General features: G+C 35.4%; 1 protein-coding gene across 2 annotated transcripts in view; it reads left to right on the top strand.

Annotated features, from left to right (window-relative positions):
• The first annotated feature begins 18,283 nt into the window (after positions 1-18,283).
• Positions 18,284-23,163, top strand: part of LOC149795655 (VPS10 domain-containing receptor SorCS1-like) — a 145,702-nt gene continuing 140,822 nt past the window's right edge. For both annotated transcript variants that reach the window (XM_089965498.1, XM_089965497.1), the window contains exon 1: positions 18,284-18,656. In XM_089965498.1, coding sequence (XP_089821624.1) covers positions 18,330-18,656 — 327 coding nt within the window. In that variant the 5' untranslated portion in view covers positions 18,284-18,329. The remainder of the gene's footprint in view (positions 18,657-23,163) is intronic.

The following is a 23,163-nucleotide window of genomic DNA, read 5'->3' as shown; positions in this document are numbered from 1 at the left end:
ACCATAAACTCTCTCTCTCTCTCTCTCTCTCTCTCCTTTTCCTTTGGACGGTTTGACTTTACTTTACCATCATTCAAAATCCAGATAATCGTCGTATGACAAAAGCGAAAATCCCCAACGCTCGCATTTTCATGGATATTCACCCGTATCTTGCTACGATGGTTCGGAGAGAGAGAGAGAGAGAGAGGGTGGTCGCCGATTGGACATTTTCATATTTAGTTAATAATAATCAATTTTTAGAACATTATAATAGGTTTAAGAGACAACAACAACAATAAAGCATTAAATACGTTACAGTATGCGTGCATCGCAACCGACAAATTTAACTTGTAGTGTCGACGGCTATTGCAACTATATACCATTGATATTATGAACGCTGTAGATAGATCCCACGGAAAGTGTAAACATACCGTCACGACGAACCATATTATAATGGGTTACTTGGTGCATGTTCAGTTTTAAGGTTATCGTCCAGCCCAAATTGTTTTTTTCTCACTCCATATTTATGCGTATGTTGCCCATTATGCATGATAGGGAAGAGGGGAACGAAAAAAAGAAAGGATTGCGATGAAAATGTGTACCATGATAAATTCATTTAGAAAACGTTGACTAATAATACTTTTGATGGTTATTTTCTAACATCATTAATGATTAATGAGTGGACATTCATCATTTATCTATAGGCATGCAGTTGAAAGAATGTTTATATATTAGTATTATTGCGCCACCATGGGCGGATCACAGTTTGATATACCAACAGTTGTGGTATATCAATTTGCTTTCTAGCAAAACTTTAAATGTCACGTTATTTTTAATATATATATATATATATATATATATATATATATATATATATATATATATATATATATATATATATATATGTGTGTGTGTGTGTGTGTGTGTGTGTGTGTGTGTGTGTTGTTAGGTTAGGGTCATAATGCGTTCCTGTAACTTTAATCAACCTTTTGTAACACCCATGTCTAATCTTACGTCAGAGGGCACAGACGAATAAAATGAAACATTTAAGTAACCAAGCTCCTTCGCCTGCTTCGTTTGTTAAAATGATCAGGCCTTACGTTCATCATATAAAGAAACTAATATGTAATCATGCGTGGGTGCGTGTGGGTGTGTGTGTGCGTTTGATATTTAGAATTAACGTAGCTTTAACAATTTTGTTTTAGTCATATCGCTACGATGTCTGCAGTGTGGCAGTTTATAGTGATGTCTAACTCTGGGGCTTCATGCCGCAGACAGGTTACCATGACACCAGGTCGATAAATTCTAAATCTAACCTCTCTTAATGCTGAGCGCCCAGCGAGGCAGCTGTTAGTACTATTTTTATATAAGTCTTTGGTATGACTCGGCAGGGGTGCAATATTGCAAAATTTTGATTATGAAGTTATACGTTTTCAACACATGATTTTTGGACTGGCAATTAGAACAAACATAATCAAACAAATCAGTAATAAACGTAAAACTATTTGCGTATGGAAATGTACGCTGTCGTTCGATATTTTCTCGACGTTAACATGGTGGATTTGAAAATAATTATAGGGTGCTACAGGGCAACTTTCACCCTACGATGCTCTTTATGGTGGCGTTGATACCCATCATTGATCGTCCTATCTGCTTTCATGACGATACGCCTTCACTGTTGCACTGTTCAATGCATCTTGTAGTTTTGTAAGAAGGAGAATTTCTTTCTAAGAGTGTATGCTATGGATCGTACTTACTTACCATTTATTTAGTTTTTGGACTCGATAACGCATTAATTCTTGTCATCCATTCATTCATTCGTATATAACAAAAGTGATTGCGACGGTAACATTTACCTTTCCACATTTAGCTTTCCATCTTCTAAGTTGCGGATAAAAATGTTCTTCTCTTTTTCAAGTGCAAACACTCAATGTACGCTGTACGCCAACAATGTACTTTTGCATTATTTATTTAGAAACACAAATATAACTAAATCCAAGTTAGGTATAAAAGTTTGCGCAGCCTCTCGCCAAAATCTGAACATATTGCATTGTTTCTTATAATGTGTAACAATCTCGTTGTCGCTTTTCCCTTCGCCGGTCGAAAAAGAAATATCGACCGGCCCCTGTTGTAACTGTTGGTTGCTGCTGCAGGTTGGAATAAACCCTGGAAACTAGAAGAAGGCTACAAGTTTTAGTATGTTACACACCTTCGTCTCCAGTAAGAATATTCTCATCCTGTCGGAAGTGGCTGAACGATGTTCCGATCAATGTTGATTTACTGGCAATATGATTAATAATATGATTTACAGCCAAGACAGAGAAGAAATAAACCTATGAGGTATGGTGGACAAATTGAATCCGACATCGAACCCGAAAAGCGCAACATTCCTCCAATCAACCTTTCTAAATATTTTTTTCCCGGAAATATGAGTTGAGAATTTACCGTAGAAAGTGCAGGTTCCGTGAAAAGAAAAAATGCTGTGATGTTTGTGCATTAATTTGAAAACATATTCACATCTGCATAAATTTAGTACGTGTCCTTGCTCTCAATATCGTGCGCCATTAAATATGCATGTACTTTGGATGGGCCATAAAATTACATAGGGAGAGATGTCTTATTTCATTTCGAATACCGAAAACAAACACTTTTCTAAACATGTCTTCGTCCCGATGAACCATCTTAAATGCAAAACAATAACTTTCTCAAGTTCTACCCTTTCAAATAAATAATAGTTTGAAATAAATTTGCAAAAGCCTGAATACTGCCAACCGATTGCACCATAAAGAGGTGTGTGAAATATGCATGCCATTTACAAAACAAACGTCATACATCATCTGTAATTAAATAATATTAACGTTGTCATTTCCTTGTCGTAACAATGAACATGTGAATTAATCATGACAACATATTGAGAACAAAGTGACACCCTGACACCTACAAAATAAAGTGATAACTTTTTAGCTTATTTCGTCCGATTAAGTAGTATATACTCATGAAACATTTTATGGAAACCGGTCTTGTAATAGAACTTTCAATTAATCGGTTTATTTTGGGAAATAGGCTACACTCGAAAATGGGCTTTTGGTGGTACTCTTCTTCTTTAACAATTAAAAAAAAATTAAAAAGAGAGTCAGCGCATTCAACAGACTTGCCATTTTGTTTCTTGAATCTTACAAGACTGAACCTGAATTCTTTTCAATAGATTGACTGAGGGATATTTGGATGAATTCACGAATTCTTGTTGTTGCTGTAATTGTTGTCATTTTCATCGTCATCATAATCATCGTTGTCGATAATATTTCAGACCTGTTTAGCGAGACAACGCGACTGAGACCAGAACGCAACAATTATGATGACGAGCTCAGAGCCGGTGTCTCGGTTCACGAAGAATTTTATTATAATAATACCATTAGTTTCAGCTCATCATGCAGGTCCTGGCTGCTCATGTAATACGCCACGTTTATTTGTCCAGAAGAAAATGTACTCTCTCTCTCTCTCTCTCTCTCTCACACACACACACACACACACAAACACACACAAAACACACACGTGTAGAGTATTTGTCTACTCATATATAAAACGTAAAATTCACTTAAACGTAGACACACGTTTACACAAAGCTTCAAACACACACTGTGTGTAAATAGACCTTATCTTACAAGAACTACGCCATTTAGTACATTACATCTACAGGAAACTACGGGACAGTTGTCACGTAGTATGCACCGTGATGAACCACCTCCAACTGCTGACATTATAGCCTTATTTAAATCCTTGATTACATTAAACCCAATGAAAAGCACGTCTTTTCTAATTTCCTTTTGCACGCGGAAAGTCTTGTAAAACCAGAAAATTTGCAACCCATTAATATCCCGGATGTTACAGAAACATGATTTGCATGTGCAGTCTGGAAAGAAGTATTATGTACTGTTGGCTGCCTAGTCGCGTTGGTATCAAAGGTAAAGAAGGGCAGATAAAGTTGCCAAATGTGCCCTTCAGACACCAGTGTCCAAATGCACAGAACTATACCCTATATACCAATTATAGTCAGGGTTCGCACGGTACCCTGAAAAAGTACTTGAATTTCGATTCATCCTTGAAAAGTACTTGAAAATCGTTTTTACCGTCAAACGTCCTTGAAAAGTAACTGCAAATAAGCCTCGGTCCTTGAAAAATTTAAAATAAATCGACAAACGAATGTACAAAAGTTTCATTTCATACCATTATGTCATGTAATCGAAATAAAACTGCTTCCTATTGGGTGGTTTACAAAACGTGACCAATCAGATATTTATAATTGCACGCGGAATTGATTATAGAGGTCCTTAAAAGGTGCGTGAATCTTTTATAAGATCATTCTTCTTGTTTGTTTTTTGTTGGGGGGGGGGGGGGCGGGGGCGGCATTGGTACATCTTTGTACTTGAAATCATTATGAATCACCTTTCAAACCCTAGAAACAAAAGGTAATGAAAAATATATCCAAAATGGTCAGAATTTTTTCTTATTGTACGTCCAAGTTTCTGATTTTCGGCGTACGATCTACAATTCGGAAGTCTGCTAAAAGGCTATAATTGGCGTCGCGACCAAACTTTGGGAGTAAATTATGGTCGTATGCCTGTTAACAGAAAGGCTGCTTTATACACTATGTACTTACATCTACGTGTAAAATGTACCTGTAAAAATTTCGATAAGCGATCACGCGACAGCAGATATAAAAAATTAGACGCGGCGACACGCGGCACACTTTCGCGGCGGATGATTTTAAGATGCTGCGTGAATACAACATATCGATGTTATTCCAGAAATCGATTTTGTCCACCTCGGACAACGTCAGTTACGCATCAATTATGCAAATCGCTATATATACGAGGTTGGCCGATGTGTTTTCGTGAAGTGTGTCAGAGAGAGAAAGTGGGTTTCGGCAATCTCCATAAACTCCGATCACTGCTACCGAATATTCAGGAGTCTGTATTAACACCTGCCAAAGGATAAACACGTGTACGTGGCATTTAGAACACATATTTATCTGGGTATTTTTCTGCAAGAGCCTACCCATTTCACATGGAGAAAATGCCTGGGAAGTGTGTTCAACTCCACTTGGTGTCAAAAACAAGAAGAAAAGACCTGGTAATTAATTTCCCGTACACTTGAAAGTGAAATAATAGTGGACTATACCTCCATAATGACACATTCAATAAATTTGCCGTAACAAATAACAAGGTTATCAAATCTGGATCTCAATAAACATTTCCTGCTGATTTTTGTTTCTAAGTGTTGTGCATTTATTCATCCCATCTGACTGGGTATATGGATGAGTTGAAGAAAAAGAAGCAAATGATTAAGGACAGCATCCAGCATCTCGAGAAAACATCAGACAAATTATATGAAAAGACAGAAAAAAATCTCCTTTTTTACATAAGCCAATGGACGAAAGAAAGAAAAACTGCACAAGCAGTCAGAAATGGAAACTTCTGAAAATGAAATTGCTGACCATGTTAAAGAACTTAGCACTTAAAAAGTCAGTGGTTGTAGTGTGGTCATGTGTGGTCGGTGGTTGTAGTGTGGTCATGTGTGGTCAGTGGTTGTAGTGTGGTCATGACTTAAAAAGTCAGTGGTTGTAGTGTGGTCATGTGTGCAAATTATATATATGAGTGTAGAATTTCAAGAAAAGATTGTGACTATTCTACTTTGTTTCCTTTTTTAGCCTTCCATTGTATTTTGTTCTACATATGATGATTTGACTGTCATACAAGCAGACTCTGATCTCCAGTAGTTCTACTTGTATAGTAGTTGGCAGGGCCAACAAGGGGGGGGGGCAACCAGAGATATATCCCCGGGGCCCGGGACCGTAAGGGGGCCCAGGCCGAACAATGCTTTTCTATTTTTAAAAAATACTTTTTTTGTTTGAACAAGAACTAGGAGAGGCCCGGGTGTTTCTTACCCCAGGGCCCGTGATCGATCTCTACGGCCCTGGTAGTTGGAGTTACGAATTTAAAGATCTGTTGAACCTAGTGTACATTGTTTGCTATGTAATCTATAGTTGTTGTTGTTGCTTTCTTGTTCTTCAAATAAAGATCTGAATAGATTTGTTTTTCTTAGAAATAAAGTGTTGTTATACTCCTAAGATTTTATTCTCTATTATAAAGTCTCAAGCCTATTGCATTGGTATTATGAAATTACAACAGTCTCACTAATCCTTTAAATGGCCATTGATAAATATACCTAATTTTTTTATTGGGTATTTATTTTCCTAGTGTGTTCTAAAGGGTTGTTCATCCTATTGTGGTTTTGATCCCCAGTATCGGAATTACTTCCCTTGTTTGTAACGTGATCTTTGCCAGAGATCTCCTATGTCTCGTGTGTGTTATGTGTGTCTTTGATATATTGTATGTGTGTTATAGATTTGTATGTAGGGACGGCAGATTCAATCAAAGTTTATCCCCGGTTGTTTTATAACATATTTGGACCTTATAAAATGTTCAGTATGGTTATGTAAGAATTTTATTTGGAAATTTTGAATTTTGACGAGAGAACTGTGAGTTTTTTATTTTAAAAGAAAAAAGAATAAAGAAATCCTAATGTTTGATATGTGTGTTCATTGTGTGTCCTTTTCTCGTCATATAATAATTGTATCCAAACTGAGAGCAGCTATGCCAGAGTAAGGAGCCACGTTTTCTTTATTCGTTTATGTTTCTCTTATCTGCGGGTTATAGCCCTCTCATTTATCATTAAAATTAGAAAAGTTCCAAAAGGGTTTAGTACGAGATTAGTTCCTAAAGGTTAGTGTGGGTAACTCTTTTTGTTATGCTTATTCTTTAATTAGTCTTACGTGGTTGTGTTCTGTTTGTCCATGCTCTGCATGTGGGGTTTTCTGACGGTCCTTCGCAGACTTGAATACCTGTTAACCGAGTGAGTCTTTGTACATCGAGAATCAGACAGGGGTACATTCTAAAATGTTTCAACCATGGTAACGACTGTTAGTAGCCCTACAGGCAGGGCCGGCGCTACCATATAGGCAAACTAGGCAGCCGCCTAGGGCGCTGATTTCAGGGGGCGCATTTTTAAATTTTTTTTTATTGTTTATAAATTTGGAAATTGATATTTCCCGGGGGGGAGGGCGCCAGAATCTAACCTTGCCTAGGGCGCCAGATAGTCTGGCCGGGTCTGACGCCGGCCCTGCCTACAGGTATGCGATAGCTTGACTAGGTCATCTTTTTCACAGTAAATTGCAGTTCACTGTACCGGTTCATGGAAAAATTACTTCCCCCAGTTATAGGTATGGTGAATATCCCACTAATCTACTAAAGATATACTATTTGAATGTTTACGGTAAATACAAATTCCTGTAGAAGGATGTAATAGGAGGTCAAAACCAAACACACATGCAGTTACGTTATGCGGCGGATCGGTTGAGGCCCAGACAAACTGAACAGTTGGCACAGTTTTGACCACAGATGTGTTATGATTTTAGATTGATGGAAACTTTTGTTTTGTGGAGTTTTTCTTTCTCCCACGAATATTGATTTTACATTATTACAAATGTGGATACTCCTGAATCCCTGTAAATCTGTATCGTTGTACGAGCTAGAGCGAGAGCGAGAGAGAGAAAATTTAACAGACCACATCCAACTTATACTATTTACACCCATGACTACGTAAGGTTAACAAGTTCGTGGACAACGTAAATGTTTTTGATTTAGTTTAGGTATGACAAGTTTTAACAGTTAAAAAGATAACGTCTGACTTTTTCAAAACAAAAATCCCGTACACATTAACTTTACTCTTCATGACAGTTTCACGTTCCTTTTAAGAGAAACAAAATATAGAGATAAAAAAATCAACTACACAGAAAATAAATATATAAACCATTCAACATTTTTGTAAATACACTAAGATTTTACCTTGATGATACAGATACAGGGTCCACTGTGCCATGAAATTCAGGCAAAAATCAATTAAACTGATCTCTATAAATGGCAAGATGTTAAATATTATATTGGCATTCTTTAGATCAAAGTATTTCCAAGCTGATAAGTCAAATATATAGGTTTGACATACAGTTCCATATACGAAAACTCTTCTTGAAGTGTATCATGTCCTTAAGTAACGAGCACGCTTTCATCCAACAAACACTCATATATAAGACATTCTGTATATCTTTCATATTCCTTCTTGTCTGCGTTGACTGGAAACAATGAATATCCTACTGATAACGGTCCTGAAGAAATGTACATCGGGCTTTGGGAGTACCTACATCAGCTGATGTGGTTAATGCATACAAACGACATTTTAATTATATATATAATTTTCAACACTATGGTCTTAACATAAGTAATAGAAAAGAGTGAGAAACAAGTATGATCTTTTACTTATCAAAAGCCTCCGGATATTTTTCAGACCAATGAAACTTCGTTTTCTTACTCAATAAATTTGTCAGGGGTTTAGCAATTATGGAAATCCTGGAGCAACGTTTCCGATAGTATCCAGCCATGACCAAATCTCGCTTCAATTGCTTATTACATCAAGGCACAGGGAATTCAGAGATAGCCTTGACGTTAGCATCTGCAGTTTTAACTTGTCGCACGATATGTCTAAGAAAATGTAACACAAGCAAAACTCACTTTTGGATACATTCATTGTCAAATTTGCATCAATGAGTCTGTGTAACAATTTCCGAATTCTCTCTAAGTGATGTTTCCATGTGTCGATTTTAGATGATGACATCATCGAAGTAAGCATCACAATTATATGAACCAGATGTAATCATCTTCATTACATTTTGAAAGTACTAGGCCAACATTTCGTCCCAAACGACAATACTTTATACTGATAAAGTCCATATGGGAGTCACGAATGCTGAAATTTCCTTTGCCCTTTCCGACAGTGGTATTTGTAAGAATGATTTCAAGGGTCAATTTGGTGACATATTTTATATGTCTAATTTCATCAATGTAGTCAACGATTCTGTATCTTAATTTAAAAGAGATTTCTCTTTTGACAACTGGAATGGTCCACGGACAGGGTGTCCATAAACTAGTTCAAAGGGACTAAATTCTAAAGATTATTCAGTTGATTCCCTAACAGTAAACAACAGCAAATGAACACCTTCGTCTCAATCTTTATCAGTTTTAAAATGATATGACCAGATTATATTTGTTAATGTTTGATGAAATCTTTCTAATGCCCCTTGGCTTTCAGGGTGATAGGCAGAATATTTCATTTGTTGGATGCCTAATTGGTACATAACTTGCTGGAAAATGCCAGACATAAAATTTGACCCTTGATCAGATTGGACAGATTTGTAAAGGACAAATTGTTCAAATAAAAATGTATAAAACCTTTCACTACTGTTTTAGTTTTAATATTCCTCAGAAGAATTGAATCTTGGAATCTTGTAGATGCATACATTATGGTCAGCAAGTATTGGTTGTCTGACTTAGTCTTAGGTAAGGGACCGACAGTCTACCATTATTCTGCTAAACGGTTCCCCAAAGGCAGGAATAGATTGCAAATGAGCCTTAGGTATCTTCGGACTGAGTTTTCCTACTATTTGACAAGTGTGACGAGAACCGCATTATTTACAAACATCACTTTTAATTTTTGGCTAATGCAAATGACTCGTGATCTTGTAATAAGTCTTATTGATCCCTAAATGACCACCCAAAGGAGTTTCATGGACCAGACTGAGATTTTACCTGTCTATACGGAACTACAATTTGATAGCTCACTGACCACTCGTCACCAGAGGGTACAACAGGTGGTCTCCATTTTCTCATAAGAATCCCATTTTTAACGAAATAACAAACATATATTTATGTGGCTTCAGTTTCACTAATGACCTTCAGAAATAAACAGGAGATCTCGGGATCTTTTTCATGTTCGCGACAAGTGCTTGTCGTTTGTCACCCTAATTAGAATAAAGAGAATGATTAGTTAAAAGAGGATCACCATATTCGAGCAAAACGTACATCAAAAGCCTGACCAATACATGTGTCAGTTAAAGGTATACATGATTCTCATGAGCTCGTTTTGCCATAGTTACTGCACAAGCTGGGTATAAATCAGAGAATTCGTTTTTAATAGCTCTAGTAGATGGGTACATATCTGAGATTTATTTTTAATAGAATGGACTTTCTAAACCAAATAAGGTTTGTCAGTTACAAGTGGATTAACCACGACCTATCGTGTGCTTAAAATGGTGACTCAACGACAAAATTGTTTGGATCAAAAGATTGACCTGCTTGAGAGTGGAATCACTGCTTTGTATCCCGTGAATTTACTAGAGCTATGGCGAAAACGAGATTTGTCAATGATGTTGATCAGGAAATGATTCCTATAGCTGACATATTTGTTGGTAGTTCTTTCAGTCTTTTGATGATGCCAGTTTTGCTACTGCATTAATCAATCAATATATATTGATCACGGTGATCCTCGTTTTACTAGTGTATTAATCAATCAATATATATTGATCACGGTGATCCTCGTTTTGCTACTGTATTAATCAATCAATATATATTTATCACGGTGATCCTCGTTTTACTAGTGTATTAATCAATCAATATATATTGATCACGGTGATCCTCGTTTTACTACTCATTCGCGTTAATTTTATTAGGGTGACAGAAGACAATCATTCTTTGTCGTAAAAGAACAAGATTATGTTTGTTTCAAAGTGCTATTTGCAAAAAGGAATCCACAGAAGTACGTATTTGTTATTTTGTGAAAATTTCGTCCTTATGAGTACATAGAGAAAACCTGATGTACGCGTTGGGGACGAGTTGTCAGCAAATTGTTGTTCCGACGCTATATCGGCAGGAAATTCTTAGCCAATGTAGGTATGTGATAAAGATTGCCAGTGTTTTCCTTGGGTCAATAGTTCTTATCATCATTTTCCTCGGTTTCTTCCTCCACCTGATATACTGGCCACATATCGTGTGCTTAATAATGGTGACTCAACGACAACAACCAAGAGTTGCTGATTTAATACCTTAATCAACTTCACAGCAAGTGATTAAAAAAAACTTCTTTGAACGATGACTCTTCTCTAAGTTTAACATTTATGTTATTAACATTATGTCTAAAGTTATTCGATAAATATATTCATTGTTCGACTATGTGAACTCTATTGCTTTCATTGTTTTGCAACAATTCTTGCAATTTGACGTTTCCATTTTCATCTGACTGGACGTACACTGTTATAGCAGTCACGCCAATTAATAATAATATATAAAATTGACACTAGCACACATACAGCGAAACAATATTTACAGTTCACACAGGAAATATGCATATCGATTGCTTTTCTTTGCCTATATATTGTGAGGGTTGTTATGGTTGGGGTGGGGTGTTTCCAATATTGTATTTAAAATATTATAGAAGTCCTACCCAGGTTCCATTTTGGCTGGAAGTTAATTAGTGAGAGACATGTGTAAAGCTCCGAGCCCCCAGTCAGCTATGCCGACGGTTAGATGGTTAAATATACAAAAAGGTTGAAATTCAATGAATAACAATTTAATAACAATTCATTAATCAAATGATGCAGATTCTCAGTTACACTCCTGCCGCTTGACCCTTTAAAAGCCTGTTGCATCACTTGATTAGCAGTGTGAGATCGATTTCCACTTGTCCCTGTATTCTACTCATCTGTGGTATTCTTCTCTCTCCTATTTCTCCAAATTCATTCTGCTCTTCCTCCCCGACTTTCTCCCAAATTCTTCTCCTCCTCCTCGACTTCTCTATACTCCTTGTCCCCTCCTCTACTTTCTCCCCCAGACCCCTTTTCCTCCTCCTCCACCTTCTCTCCACCGACTAGACTTCCATCGACTTCGACTGTTTCAGCTAGTCTCACTTCCCTCTCCAACTCTTCTTGACGACTCAGGACTCAATCGAACACGAAGTTATGTGTCCCTTAAAAAGCTTCCTGTGAAAACACCAGGACGGTACACTATTTTCCTTAGCCCTCTCATCTCACACTACACCCAGTCTGTCATCAGATAACGGCTATTAAACTTCTTGGGTCACGCATTCATTCACATCGAGATACCCATACGTTATTGTATGGTAAAACAAATGTCATAATACAGCACGGTATCAATTACTTCTTATACACGCATCAATAAATTCCGTCACATCAGTTAATATTCCTAATCCCGTTATACTAAACAATATCACAATAATCAGATGCATTTCTTTACCTTACACTCATACAAAGTATGTTAATATTCAAATATCCATGCTCTGATATATGCATACGTACATAGTAACTAATCTTACATACTTCACCCATTTTCCAATTCACACTTCAAGCATGTGCAAATTCTAACCTATCACATTAATAAATGCATATGTTTCCTACGAAGTAACCTAATAGCGAATTACAAAATTAATTCTGACAACAAGCTATCAATCTACATGATTCCGCCTCGCAGTGAATAATTCTCAACGCAAGACGCAAATACGCATGTAAATGAAACACTACGAAGGTAATTCTACTTAATAAACGATCCTAGTAATTAAGTATACATACTACAAATAATTACAATTATGATGCCATAATATTCTGCAAAAATCGAGCAAATAACTTACTGATCTTATCGAAGCTTTTTCGTTCCCTTGAATCTACCTCTAAGTTTTACCGCCAAATTAGTTTTTTTTTTTTATGGTGCTCTCCCCTGTTTGATCTTTTCAGACCAGTTAGGTAGGCCCTCCTGCCCTACTATTATAGTTGCCTGTATGTTACAGGTTTTGATTTTGTATGGGTTTTTTGGTTCTTTAAAATTGTATCTTGTGTTGTATATTGTTTTTTAATAATACTTTTTTTCTCAATCATTTTTCTAGTCATTCGTCGTCATCAAGTAACTATTCTTCCATCATTCTGCGCTCTTCTTTTTTCCCCTCCTTTTTACCTTTCTTCTGCTTCTGTCTAATTCTTTTATTTGATCTTCTATCAGGATTGATTGTTCTGGTTCAGTTGTTTTTGTCTCTTTTGGTGCTGTTGTTGTTGTATTTTTTTATATGATGCACTGTTTATCTCCTTGTTCATCTAGTTGGCCCTCTCTTTGTTCTGTCTGTTTTTGTTTTTCCTGTTGTATGTTTTCCAAACTAGTGTTCATTGATGCCTGTCTCTTCTCCTTTACAGTGACTTTCTCTCCTGCTATGTTTATTTCTCCAAGCGGGAGTATCGGTTGTTTTCCTCTAGGTCTTGTTATGTAGCCTTTGTATCCGTTTGGGTTGATGGAATACAGTTTTTGTATGTATTCTGGATTCAGTACCTTCAGCTCTATCATTATGGTTATTGTTACTGCTATCTTTTATCTCGGTATTTGTGTCCTGTCTAGGTCTTGTGTCCCTTCTCTGTATGCACATTCAAGGAACGATCCTTCACTTGTTTCTTTCTCCTAGTTTTAAAGAATTTATTTAGCTTTTTCAGTTCCGTTCGAGCAGACGCCATTTTTTCCATGTTTCTCGCGTGTAAAGTTCACTGGTTGTTTCCTCTTTGATTAGTATTTCTGCGTTTCTTCTGTAACATATAATGTTATTTATTCCTCGTTATTCCTCTACATCGATTATTGGTCTCCCATCAATTTGTAATCCTTGGTTCCTGTCTTTAGAATCCTGTGGACTTTCGTGATGTTTGCTGTTACCGCCAAATTACGAGTGGCTTCCTCTGATTAACCCTATATTGCTCAGCAATCTTCCTAGGCGAGACTAAATTCATTTACAAGTTCTGAAAGTACAATTCGTGGCGAATTGTAATCACGCTCTCTATCTCAATTTCTGATTGGATGTCGCTGTGAACCGATCCAATCAAACTTAGCGGACAAAGTCCACCTCGCTGTCTGTCAACGGGGGTACGGACAAGAACACGCCTCGTTCACCCCACGGGCTTCCCTCTGATCTTAGGACTAAGAGGTAACACCTAGCTGTGATACGGAAAGCCTTTGTTAAGTGATGCGAGCGGTCGCCTTCGACAACTCAATTTCCGGTCTTCTGGCTGGTCAGGTTACATTGAATAAAAGTTTAACACTAGCCTGCGGAAATCGTTAGACATCAAACACATGGCCGCAGTAATATATCAAAGACAGTAGATTATATAGCAATAACAACGTAACTAGATGGCGCTTCAGTCGCGCAGAGTGCCAACATCTTACTAATTTTGTACAGAGAGAGTACCCCTCTTTACGGGCCTCCCATTCTTTTAGCTTTGATTTAATAATTTCACGAATACCGGAAACATTTTACGTCATAACCTGCGCAAAGGAAATCATCTGGCTTTTCTTTTAAACTATACGTTATTGGTAAGAATTTTATACGGCTCCGAGAAAATTTTCATGAAAATTCCACAACACGTGTGGATCATGGAGGGTTTAACGCGGGAGAGGTTTTATTTATGTATCTAAATATAGAATGTGCTAAGAATAGTTTGGTACTTATACTGGTTCCGTGGGAATATGGTTTTATTATAGCATACCCTCCGTCTCATCTATTACCGGAAATGTGTGTCAGTTCTCTTCCTTGAGCACCTGGCAGAGGTAGCAACCACAGTCTGACGTTTTATCAATAAAGTACAACGAAATCTGTGACAACACGAAATCATATTATCAGTATAATAAATATACATATATTTATATTACATTAAGGTGATTTATTGTAAGATACTTTACTGACAAAACGTCAGACTCCTTCGGTAGCAACTGTATAATGAATATAATTATCGTTGCTACCGCTACCTGTAACCAGCAGGTTGTTTTATTATTACTGCTACAAAATAGAATAAAACCTGCTTGATACATTTGGATATGAAATTAATGTAGTAGTAAAAAAGATTAATACAAATTTATACTTGTATCTTCCAAGATGAGATGTGATTGTTTTCTGTCTGAAGAATAAGACACCCCACACACACACACACACTGTAATAATTTAAAAGAAACTTTTGTAGCTTTTTATGGTTACTCTCAGACTGTTGTAGCATCCATACATCTTGCATAAACATCTTCATTTGTCTGTGATTTTATCGTTATTTTACACTGTTTAAAAAATAAATTTATATTGTTTTGACAAACAATGCCAGAACAATCCAAATATGCAATAAAGCAAGTGCAATATATATATATATATATATATATATATATATATATATATATATATATATATATATATATATATATATATATATATATATATATATATATATACACAGTACTGTATTTAACTTTTCATATGTAATTTTAGAGAAAAATCAATATTTTATGTCAACTTTCAGTCATAAAAACAATATTTTTAGATGAATTAGTCTAAAACAAATTCTAATACAGCTAGGCATTTAACATGAATAAATACCTGGGTTGTCTTGTTACATTGTCTATGTAGATTTTTTTTGAAAAGCAAGGAGGCAGATGTTACCAATCTCCTTTGTTTCTCACTGTCACATGAATAAATAACAAGCTTTATACATAATATGGCTTTTGGGTTGGACATACACTCATAATTGTAAATTCTGAGTAATTAAAACTGCAAATTCTGGATTGGCCGAGGCACATTTCCCCAAAATTTCCTTTTATATACCACATACATTCGTAAATTATGCCTCAAGAACAGTCTGGTTATATTCTCTAGTGACTGCTTCATTAATTAACAACAACAAAAAATTCCATTACTGGATTTGTTTTCAATATATACACTGTACAAAAAATGCTCACTTTTAGATATTTTTTTTTGCAGGCAATAAAATAAGTTGTTTGCATTTGCTATGAGCAAAAACCATGAAAAGGAATATACTTTATTTGCTAATTTGTTATTTCTGATGCTTTGACCTTCTAAAAAATGCCATATTTATTAACCTGAGATGAAAATTTAAATTTGGCCTATTATCCCTAGATTATAGCATATACGTAACTTTAAAGCTGGGACATAGCAAACGTGACATACATCTAAAGTTTGAAACCAAACGCGAACAAACACGATTGAAACAAAAATCTGGATTTTCATACCCCAACTAAATCACAAACGTTTACTTTCTCCAAGAATTTGTTCGCTTTGATCACGTTGTTTCGGGTGATATCGAATATGGTCTCTTAAGCTAGTTTGGATGAGGGTATGTCTCAGCGACTTGGGTACTGAGTGCTAGTTAGTTCTGATTATGTTTGAGGTTGTGGAATATTTGGTCAAACAATTACCATTCATATACTGCTTATATCTGACGTATGAGTTCATACAGTTTGGACTTTTTATATTTTAAAAAATCCTCTTTTGTCGGTTACTGCAAATGTTCGCACGCAGCAGTTGTATCATAGGCTTTACCCAAAATTCAACTTTATATTGCTTGTTCTAGTGATAAATTTTACATTATTTTTGGAACTCTAAATATTAAAACGAAAAAAAATATTTAAAAAAACACCTATCTAAAAAGAATACTTGTTGAAACGGTATAGTTACCAAATGTTATCGCCTAGTTCGTTTATTGTCTTCTCTGCCACGATTTAGTTAGGGAGAGGTGGGTATCCGGACACACCTCCATCCATCTGTGCATGCTTCTGTGCGAAACTATATTCCCATAAATTCCTACGTTAAAATTCGCCAAGTCTCTTAGATAAGCTGTTTGCAAAGTAGTAATCACTGAGTCGGGTATAATGTTTTCCTCCTCTCCTTGTCTCCGTAGGAGGGGGTAAAACGTCAAATGCTTCAAACTGGTTTCAGTGCTATGTTTTAATATGTTATTACCAAACTGCATAGATGCAATTATCACGGTAGGCACAATACTATACGTAATGGATTTGGGGTTATGAGCATTGTAAGGAAGAGGGGGTGGGGTGGTATATGGGATTTGCCATAGCTATGGAATTACCTTTGCCTATCTTTGATCGCAGGTGGCGTCGGCAAGTGGTAGTAACTAGTGATAAATGATGATACAAATGATGCAAAAGACGACAATTATGTGATGACTAATATGATGATGATGGTGACTATTATTATTATTTATTATTATTATTATCATTATTATTATTATTAGTAGTAGTAGTTGTTGTTGTTGTTGTTGTGTTGTCGTAGTTTATTAAAATTGTTTTCGACGACCACGGTGATGAATAGCGTTTAAATCACTGTATTTTCCTTAAAATACTTGTTTTTAATTTTATGTTACTGTTGTGGTTATTGTGGTGTGGGTGGTGGCGACTTGCACTAAGACCCAGGAGGCGGTTATGATACAGTCGCGAGTGACCTTTTCCCTTAAGAAAAATAAAGAGGCACACTATACGTTAAATGTTTTTAGTCATTTAATGAAAACTTAGTACAGTCTTGATCTTATTCATAGACAGAACATGTATTATATATGTCTCCGTGTAATAATAATATAGACATAACATGTATTGTATGCCTCTGTGTAATACTAATATATACAGAACGTGTATTATGTATGTCTCTGTGTAATAATAATATAGACAGAACATGTATTATATACGTCGCTGTGTAATAATAATATAGACAGAACATGTATTATATGTCTCTGTGTAATAATAATATAGACAGAACATGTATTATATGTGTCTGTGTAATAATAATAATATAGACAGAAATTGTATTATATGTCTCTGTGTAATAATATTATAGACAGAACATGTATTATATGTGTCTGTGTAATAATAATATAGACAGAATATGTATTATATACGTCGCTGTGTAATAATAATATCGACATAAAATGTATTATATACGTCGCTGTGTAATAATAATATAGACAGAACATGTATTATATGTCTCTGTGTAATAATATTATAGACAGAACATGTATTATATGTGTCTGTGTAATAATAATATAGACAGAACATGTATTATATACGTCAATGTGTAATAATAACATAGACGCAACGTTTGACAAATCACAAAGACTTTCTAGTTGGTACAACAGTGTCGTAAATGGAGGTCATGAGTAACAAAATAGCAGGATCAACACATATGCCAGACATCGTGGCAGAAAGCCAGAATTTACTCCCGTGGTTGCATAGGATTGGCCAAATAAAACCGTACTTACTGAACTTTACATTATGACAACATATGCGAAGTATATATGTGCCAAACTTTACTGCTTTCCATTAGACTAGCTTTATACTCCATAAATTCTCCCTTTATCATTATCGCTACTTTGTCATATTTTTGTAAGTTTGCATCTTTTCTTTCTTTAAACAAATGTTTGCTTTGCATTATTGAATGAATTACCTTGATGATGCAATGGGAAAGGTAAAAGTCACGTGACAGTATTTTGCTTTGCAATTGACCAATCCAAATTTTTTATTTATATCGAGGACTTCTAGAGTTACCCATAAATCGAGAAGTTAACCGATTACAGTAACATGTGTATAGTAAACATGGCGAGTAGGGACAACGTGGTTACGAGTGTTCATTCATTCATCATCTTCCTCTATTTACTTTCTTTCTCCGAGGGAAGAATTTACGGACGTGCCCTTGAAAATAGTCAAAATGAGATTTGGATATCAAAACGTTTACATGGAGACAATGCAGTTAAACGGCGTTTTATTCGGGAATTAACTCAGCAAGAACCAAAGAAGAGTGAATCGGATGTTCATCAAAAAGCATCCAACCTGTCAACAAACCAGTTCTACTTGGGGGATAGCCAACATAACCAGGCCTTTGTCCACTGGTCAGGAGAGAAAAATAACGTGAGTCTGCAAAATTTCATCACCGTCTTTTCATAAACTGTCTGCGAGTGTGTGTGTGTGTGTGTGTGTTGCTATTCGGTGAAAAATTCCATTTATATTGCTTTTCCAAATGAAAAATATAAACAATAAAAGTATCTTATGTACTTTTTGTTGAGTACAAATTGATTAATTTAGCAACAAGAAATGTAACTAACAATATCAGTTTTATTGTTATTATTATTATTATTATTATTATTATTGATGTTATATGTTGCTACCCTGGGCCACTGCAAGGGTCAGACGTTTTATCAAAACAATTATAGGAAAATTTGTGGCAACACAAAATAACATATTTCAGAAGATTACATCATAAATTGGAGGAGCATAATGCTAATTTTGGATGTAGGCGGGGTTTGCGATTTTGTTGTCAGTTTTACAGAATGTTGCCAAAGGTATATTTTTAAGAAGAAGTAACATTACATAATTTCTGCATCTTTGATTTCAAATTTGTTCAGGGTAGCGTGCCCCTGGACCATGCTTGCAAACTCTCACTCACCATATGTTTTTCTTGAGGATCCACCTCTTTTGATAACTAGGGAAATCCTTGGGATAAGGCTTTGGTGCAAAGTTGAATACTGCAATCCGATCCAGGTATAATTTTTAAATCATACAAGTTTTTGCTTTTTAATGGTTATCTAATTTTAAATGATGTAACCTTTTCTATTTCAAAAAAATATTTTAAATCTTTTGAGCATTGTAGACTGATATGGCGCTGACAAGATATACTAGAAACTATTCCTGATTTGTTAGGAAGGGGAAGTCCTTTCTTTCCTATTTTTCCATTGTCTTCATTCAATTCCATCCACATGTGTATTAATACAGTTGGTCCAGGGTCTGTGATCTGATTGCCTTGATCGCTTGTGTTGCCTTGATCCTTCTTTTGTTGCTGTGCCACAAAACCAAATCTACTGTGCATGATGTATGTGTTAATTGAAGAAGATGATATCGTTATTGTGTGCAATACAGAAATTATAAAATTATATCCTCATGCAATATTATGAACAAAATTATTTTTTGGCAAGAAATATGGTATGACCATTGTGGCTGTACTGCTAACAAGGACCTGTACTACTAACAAGGCTGTACTACTAACAAGGGCCTGTACAACTAACAAGGACCTTGCTAATGCAATTATTTTACTCTATAGTTCACCATAGGACAAAAACAAGCTGTTTGCAACCCTAATGTAAATGATGAAATATCTTAATAGTTATGTGTGTGTGTGTGTGTGTGTGTGTGTATATATATATATATATATATATATATATATATATATATATATATATATATATATATATATATATATAAATGAGTTTGCTTTGTAATATATGTAAGTATTTTGTCCTGAAATTAAGTTTATTTTAGTCAAATAACAATCAGCTTTGCTGATGGGAACTGTGGATGAAATAGTTAATTTAAAGCAGACTTCTAAATCTAAATAAGCAAAGTGGATCACCTGTTTGGCCTGGTGACCTAAAAATTAATTCAGCCATGTTAATTAACACACAACTGTATGAAAGTTAATTTATTGTCAACAAATATTTCAAGTTATATTTATTAATCGGTGTAAATTCTGAAAGAAAGTTTTATTACTTTCTCTCATGTTCCTTACCATACTGAGATTTGCCTTGGGGATACTGCAGTAAAAACAATATTGAAAAAACCAAATATATGCAGGAGTGTTTAATTCATTTCAGAGAACTGATAAATTATAGTATTGTTACTTTACATACGTACACTCTTATATGTTGGGTCCAACTGCAAACAACATAGACCCCGATGTGCCATCACATAATGTGACTACAGATCAGCGTTTGTGGTGTTTGTTTTATTGATTGACTTCAAACAGACTGCATAGACTAAGATCTGCTGGCATATTATGGGATGGTAGATCTAGAGATTATGGGTTGGGAGATCTAGAGATTATGGGATGGAAGGTCTAGAGATGTGCAATTTGCAGTAAGAGCAAGTCGATACAGATTATTGAAGTAAGTCCATACAGTCCAGCAAAAGCAAGTCCATACAGATCATTGAAGTAAGTCCATACAGTCCAGTAAAAGCAAGTCCATGCAGATTATTAAATAACTAAGACATCAGAGCGTCTGTTTGTTACTTGCAAAAAAAGTGGTGAATGTTATTTTCTCATTCACTGGCTAAATACTCTATGAATTAAATAAGACACAACATTTATGAGGTATCCAGTTCAATTAACAACTAGTATAGTCCCTTTTTTGTGTGACCTTAATAAAATTATTGAATATTTTATGCAAATATATGCAAATTGTGTTACAAATGTTTGGTGCTTGACATTGTATTGAACTTGACTGCACCCTAATCTGATGCAATCCTCCTTAACCAATGTTGTTGTAACAGCTCACTACAGTGATTGCATCACTTCAAGGTTTCTATGCTAGTCTGTATTTGGAGCTGGCTGTAGGGATTTGAGAGAATGAGATTGAGAGTTCAAAGTATAGAGAGAGAAAAATCTATCAAAAATGAGATTACAAGGAAAACTCAGAGTGAATGAATAGACTGACAACCATTCCCAACATATATGTGAGAGTTTGGTTAAGATTGATTGAATAGACTGACAACCAGTCCCAACATATATGTGAGAGTGGGGTTAAGACTGGATGAACAGACTGACAACTAATCCCAACATATATGTGAGAGTGGGGTTAAGATTGAATGAACAGACTGACAACCAGTCCCAACATATATGTGAGAGTGGGGTTAAGATTGAATGAACAGACTGACGACCAATCACAACACATAGGTGAGAGTGGGGTTAAGATTGAATGAACAGACTGACAACCAGTCCCAACATATATGTGAGAGTGGGTTTAAGATTGAATGAACAGACTGATGACTAAGTGCAACACATAGGTGAGAGTGGGGTTAAGATTGAATGAACAGACTGACAACCAGTCCTAACATATATGTGAGAGTGGGGTTCAGATTGGATGAACAGACTGACAACCAATCCCAACATGTATGTGAAAGTGGGGTTGCAAGTAGAAAGTACATCAATTCCTGGAAGACTGGTCTCATTAACCAGCAGTGTTGGAAATTGACACATTCACATCTGTCCAAAACAATTAATTAGCATATGCCTATCTACCCAAAACCATCATTCAGAAAAAATAAGAACTTTCTAAGGAACTTGATATTTATTTCAGTAATTGTTTCCCAGAATTCCAGCCGGTTCTGAAAGCTAATTTTGAAAACTACTCATGATAGAATTTGTATTCAAATTATTTTTGTAAATTCTATCACTGGTCACTTTTACTGGTCACTGGTCACTTTTACCTGTTATTTAACAATGAAAAGTTCAAATATATTGACAAACTAAAGAGTTCTCTTTAGGATTTTTTCAGAAGGGAAATTGGCAATGCCACTTACTGAGAGTCCAGTTTAGAAAACGTCATACATCCAGTTTTGAAAACTTGGAGTCTAGGACCAGCAATGACTCTCAATACTGAGAGCTAGTACACTACATCAAATTTGTAGCCAAATTTTCCATAGTTAGAATTTTAAAACTATCAAAGGCACCCATGGTAGCATTAAAATGTATTCTCTTTGGTCAGATATATGGGTTGAATGTGATGGTTAAAGAGAGACAAATGGTGTAGTTGTATTTGATGAGCAGATTTCCCCTGTATCAAGGCAATTTTAACCATTTCGTTTTTTGAGGGAGCTGTGGTTTTCTTTTGAATGGATGTTTTCTTCTTTCTTTTCCTTTGGGAATTTTCTTTGAAGCTAATATAAGGGATATTATATGTTCAGTAATTCCAATAAATCAAAGCAAAATATCTTTTTCAAAATATTGTTAGGTCATATTTGTTTCTTTTACCCAGCTCCTCATCCCAGAAAAGTGGATGGGCCCTAATAATATTATTATATTCTAATTGGGGGGGGGTGTGGGATTTGGAGAGTGAACATGTGTTGTTTCCACTGTGTTTTTTTTTTAAATAAACAAAATTAATTTTGGTTCTTGATATTTATTAAAAATTCAATTAATAGAAAATTTAAATTGCAAAAAGTTCTAATTTACTTCACATCAGGCAGAGAGACAGAGAGACAAAGAGATAGAAAAAATTGACAATACTTATTGTAAAATTCCCTCTTGAAATGGCATTTCACAATTTATTTATTGTACATTTTGACAATATGTGTGTTTATTTGAGCATAAATGTAGCATACCGCCAGAATATATAATGTAAAATATATGGCAGATGTTAAATGATGCAATGGGAATTACTTGGCAGTCCAGTCAATGGATATACTCCTACACCATTCAGTCAATATATGGTAGCTTAGAACACCTGTTAGTGTAGTTTGCATGCAACAAATAAGCAAAGGTCACAGTTTGAAGGTTAATAGCAAATGGCAAAAATCAACTTTTTAAAAAAAATAACTTGTTTGATTCAGAATTTGGCCTCTTTATTCCTGTAAAAAGATTGCTGAG

The sequence above is a fragment of the Sinohyriopsis cumingii genome, chromosome 7, assembly GCF_028554795.1.
Source record: "Sinohyriopsis cumingii isolate HCF-2022 chromosome 7, ASM2855479v2, whole genome shotgun sequence".
Lineage (NCBI taxonomy): Eukaryota > Metazoa > Mollusca > Bivalvia > Unionida > Unionidae > Sinohyriopsis > Sinohyriopsis cumingii.
Note: the sequence above shows the minus strand (reverse complement) of the source record. Positions and strands in the feature narration are given on the sequence as shown.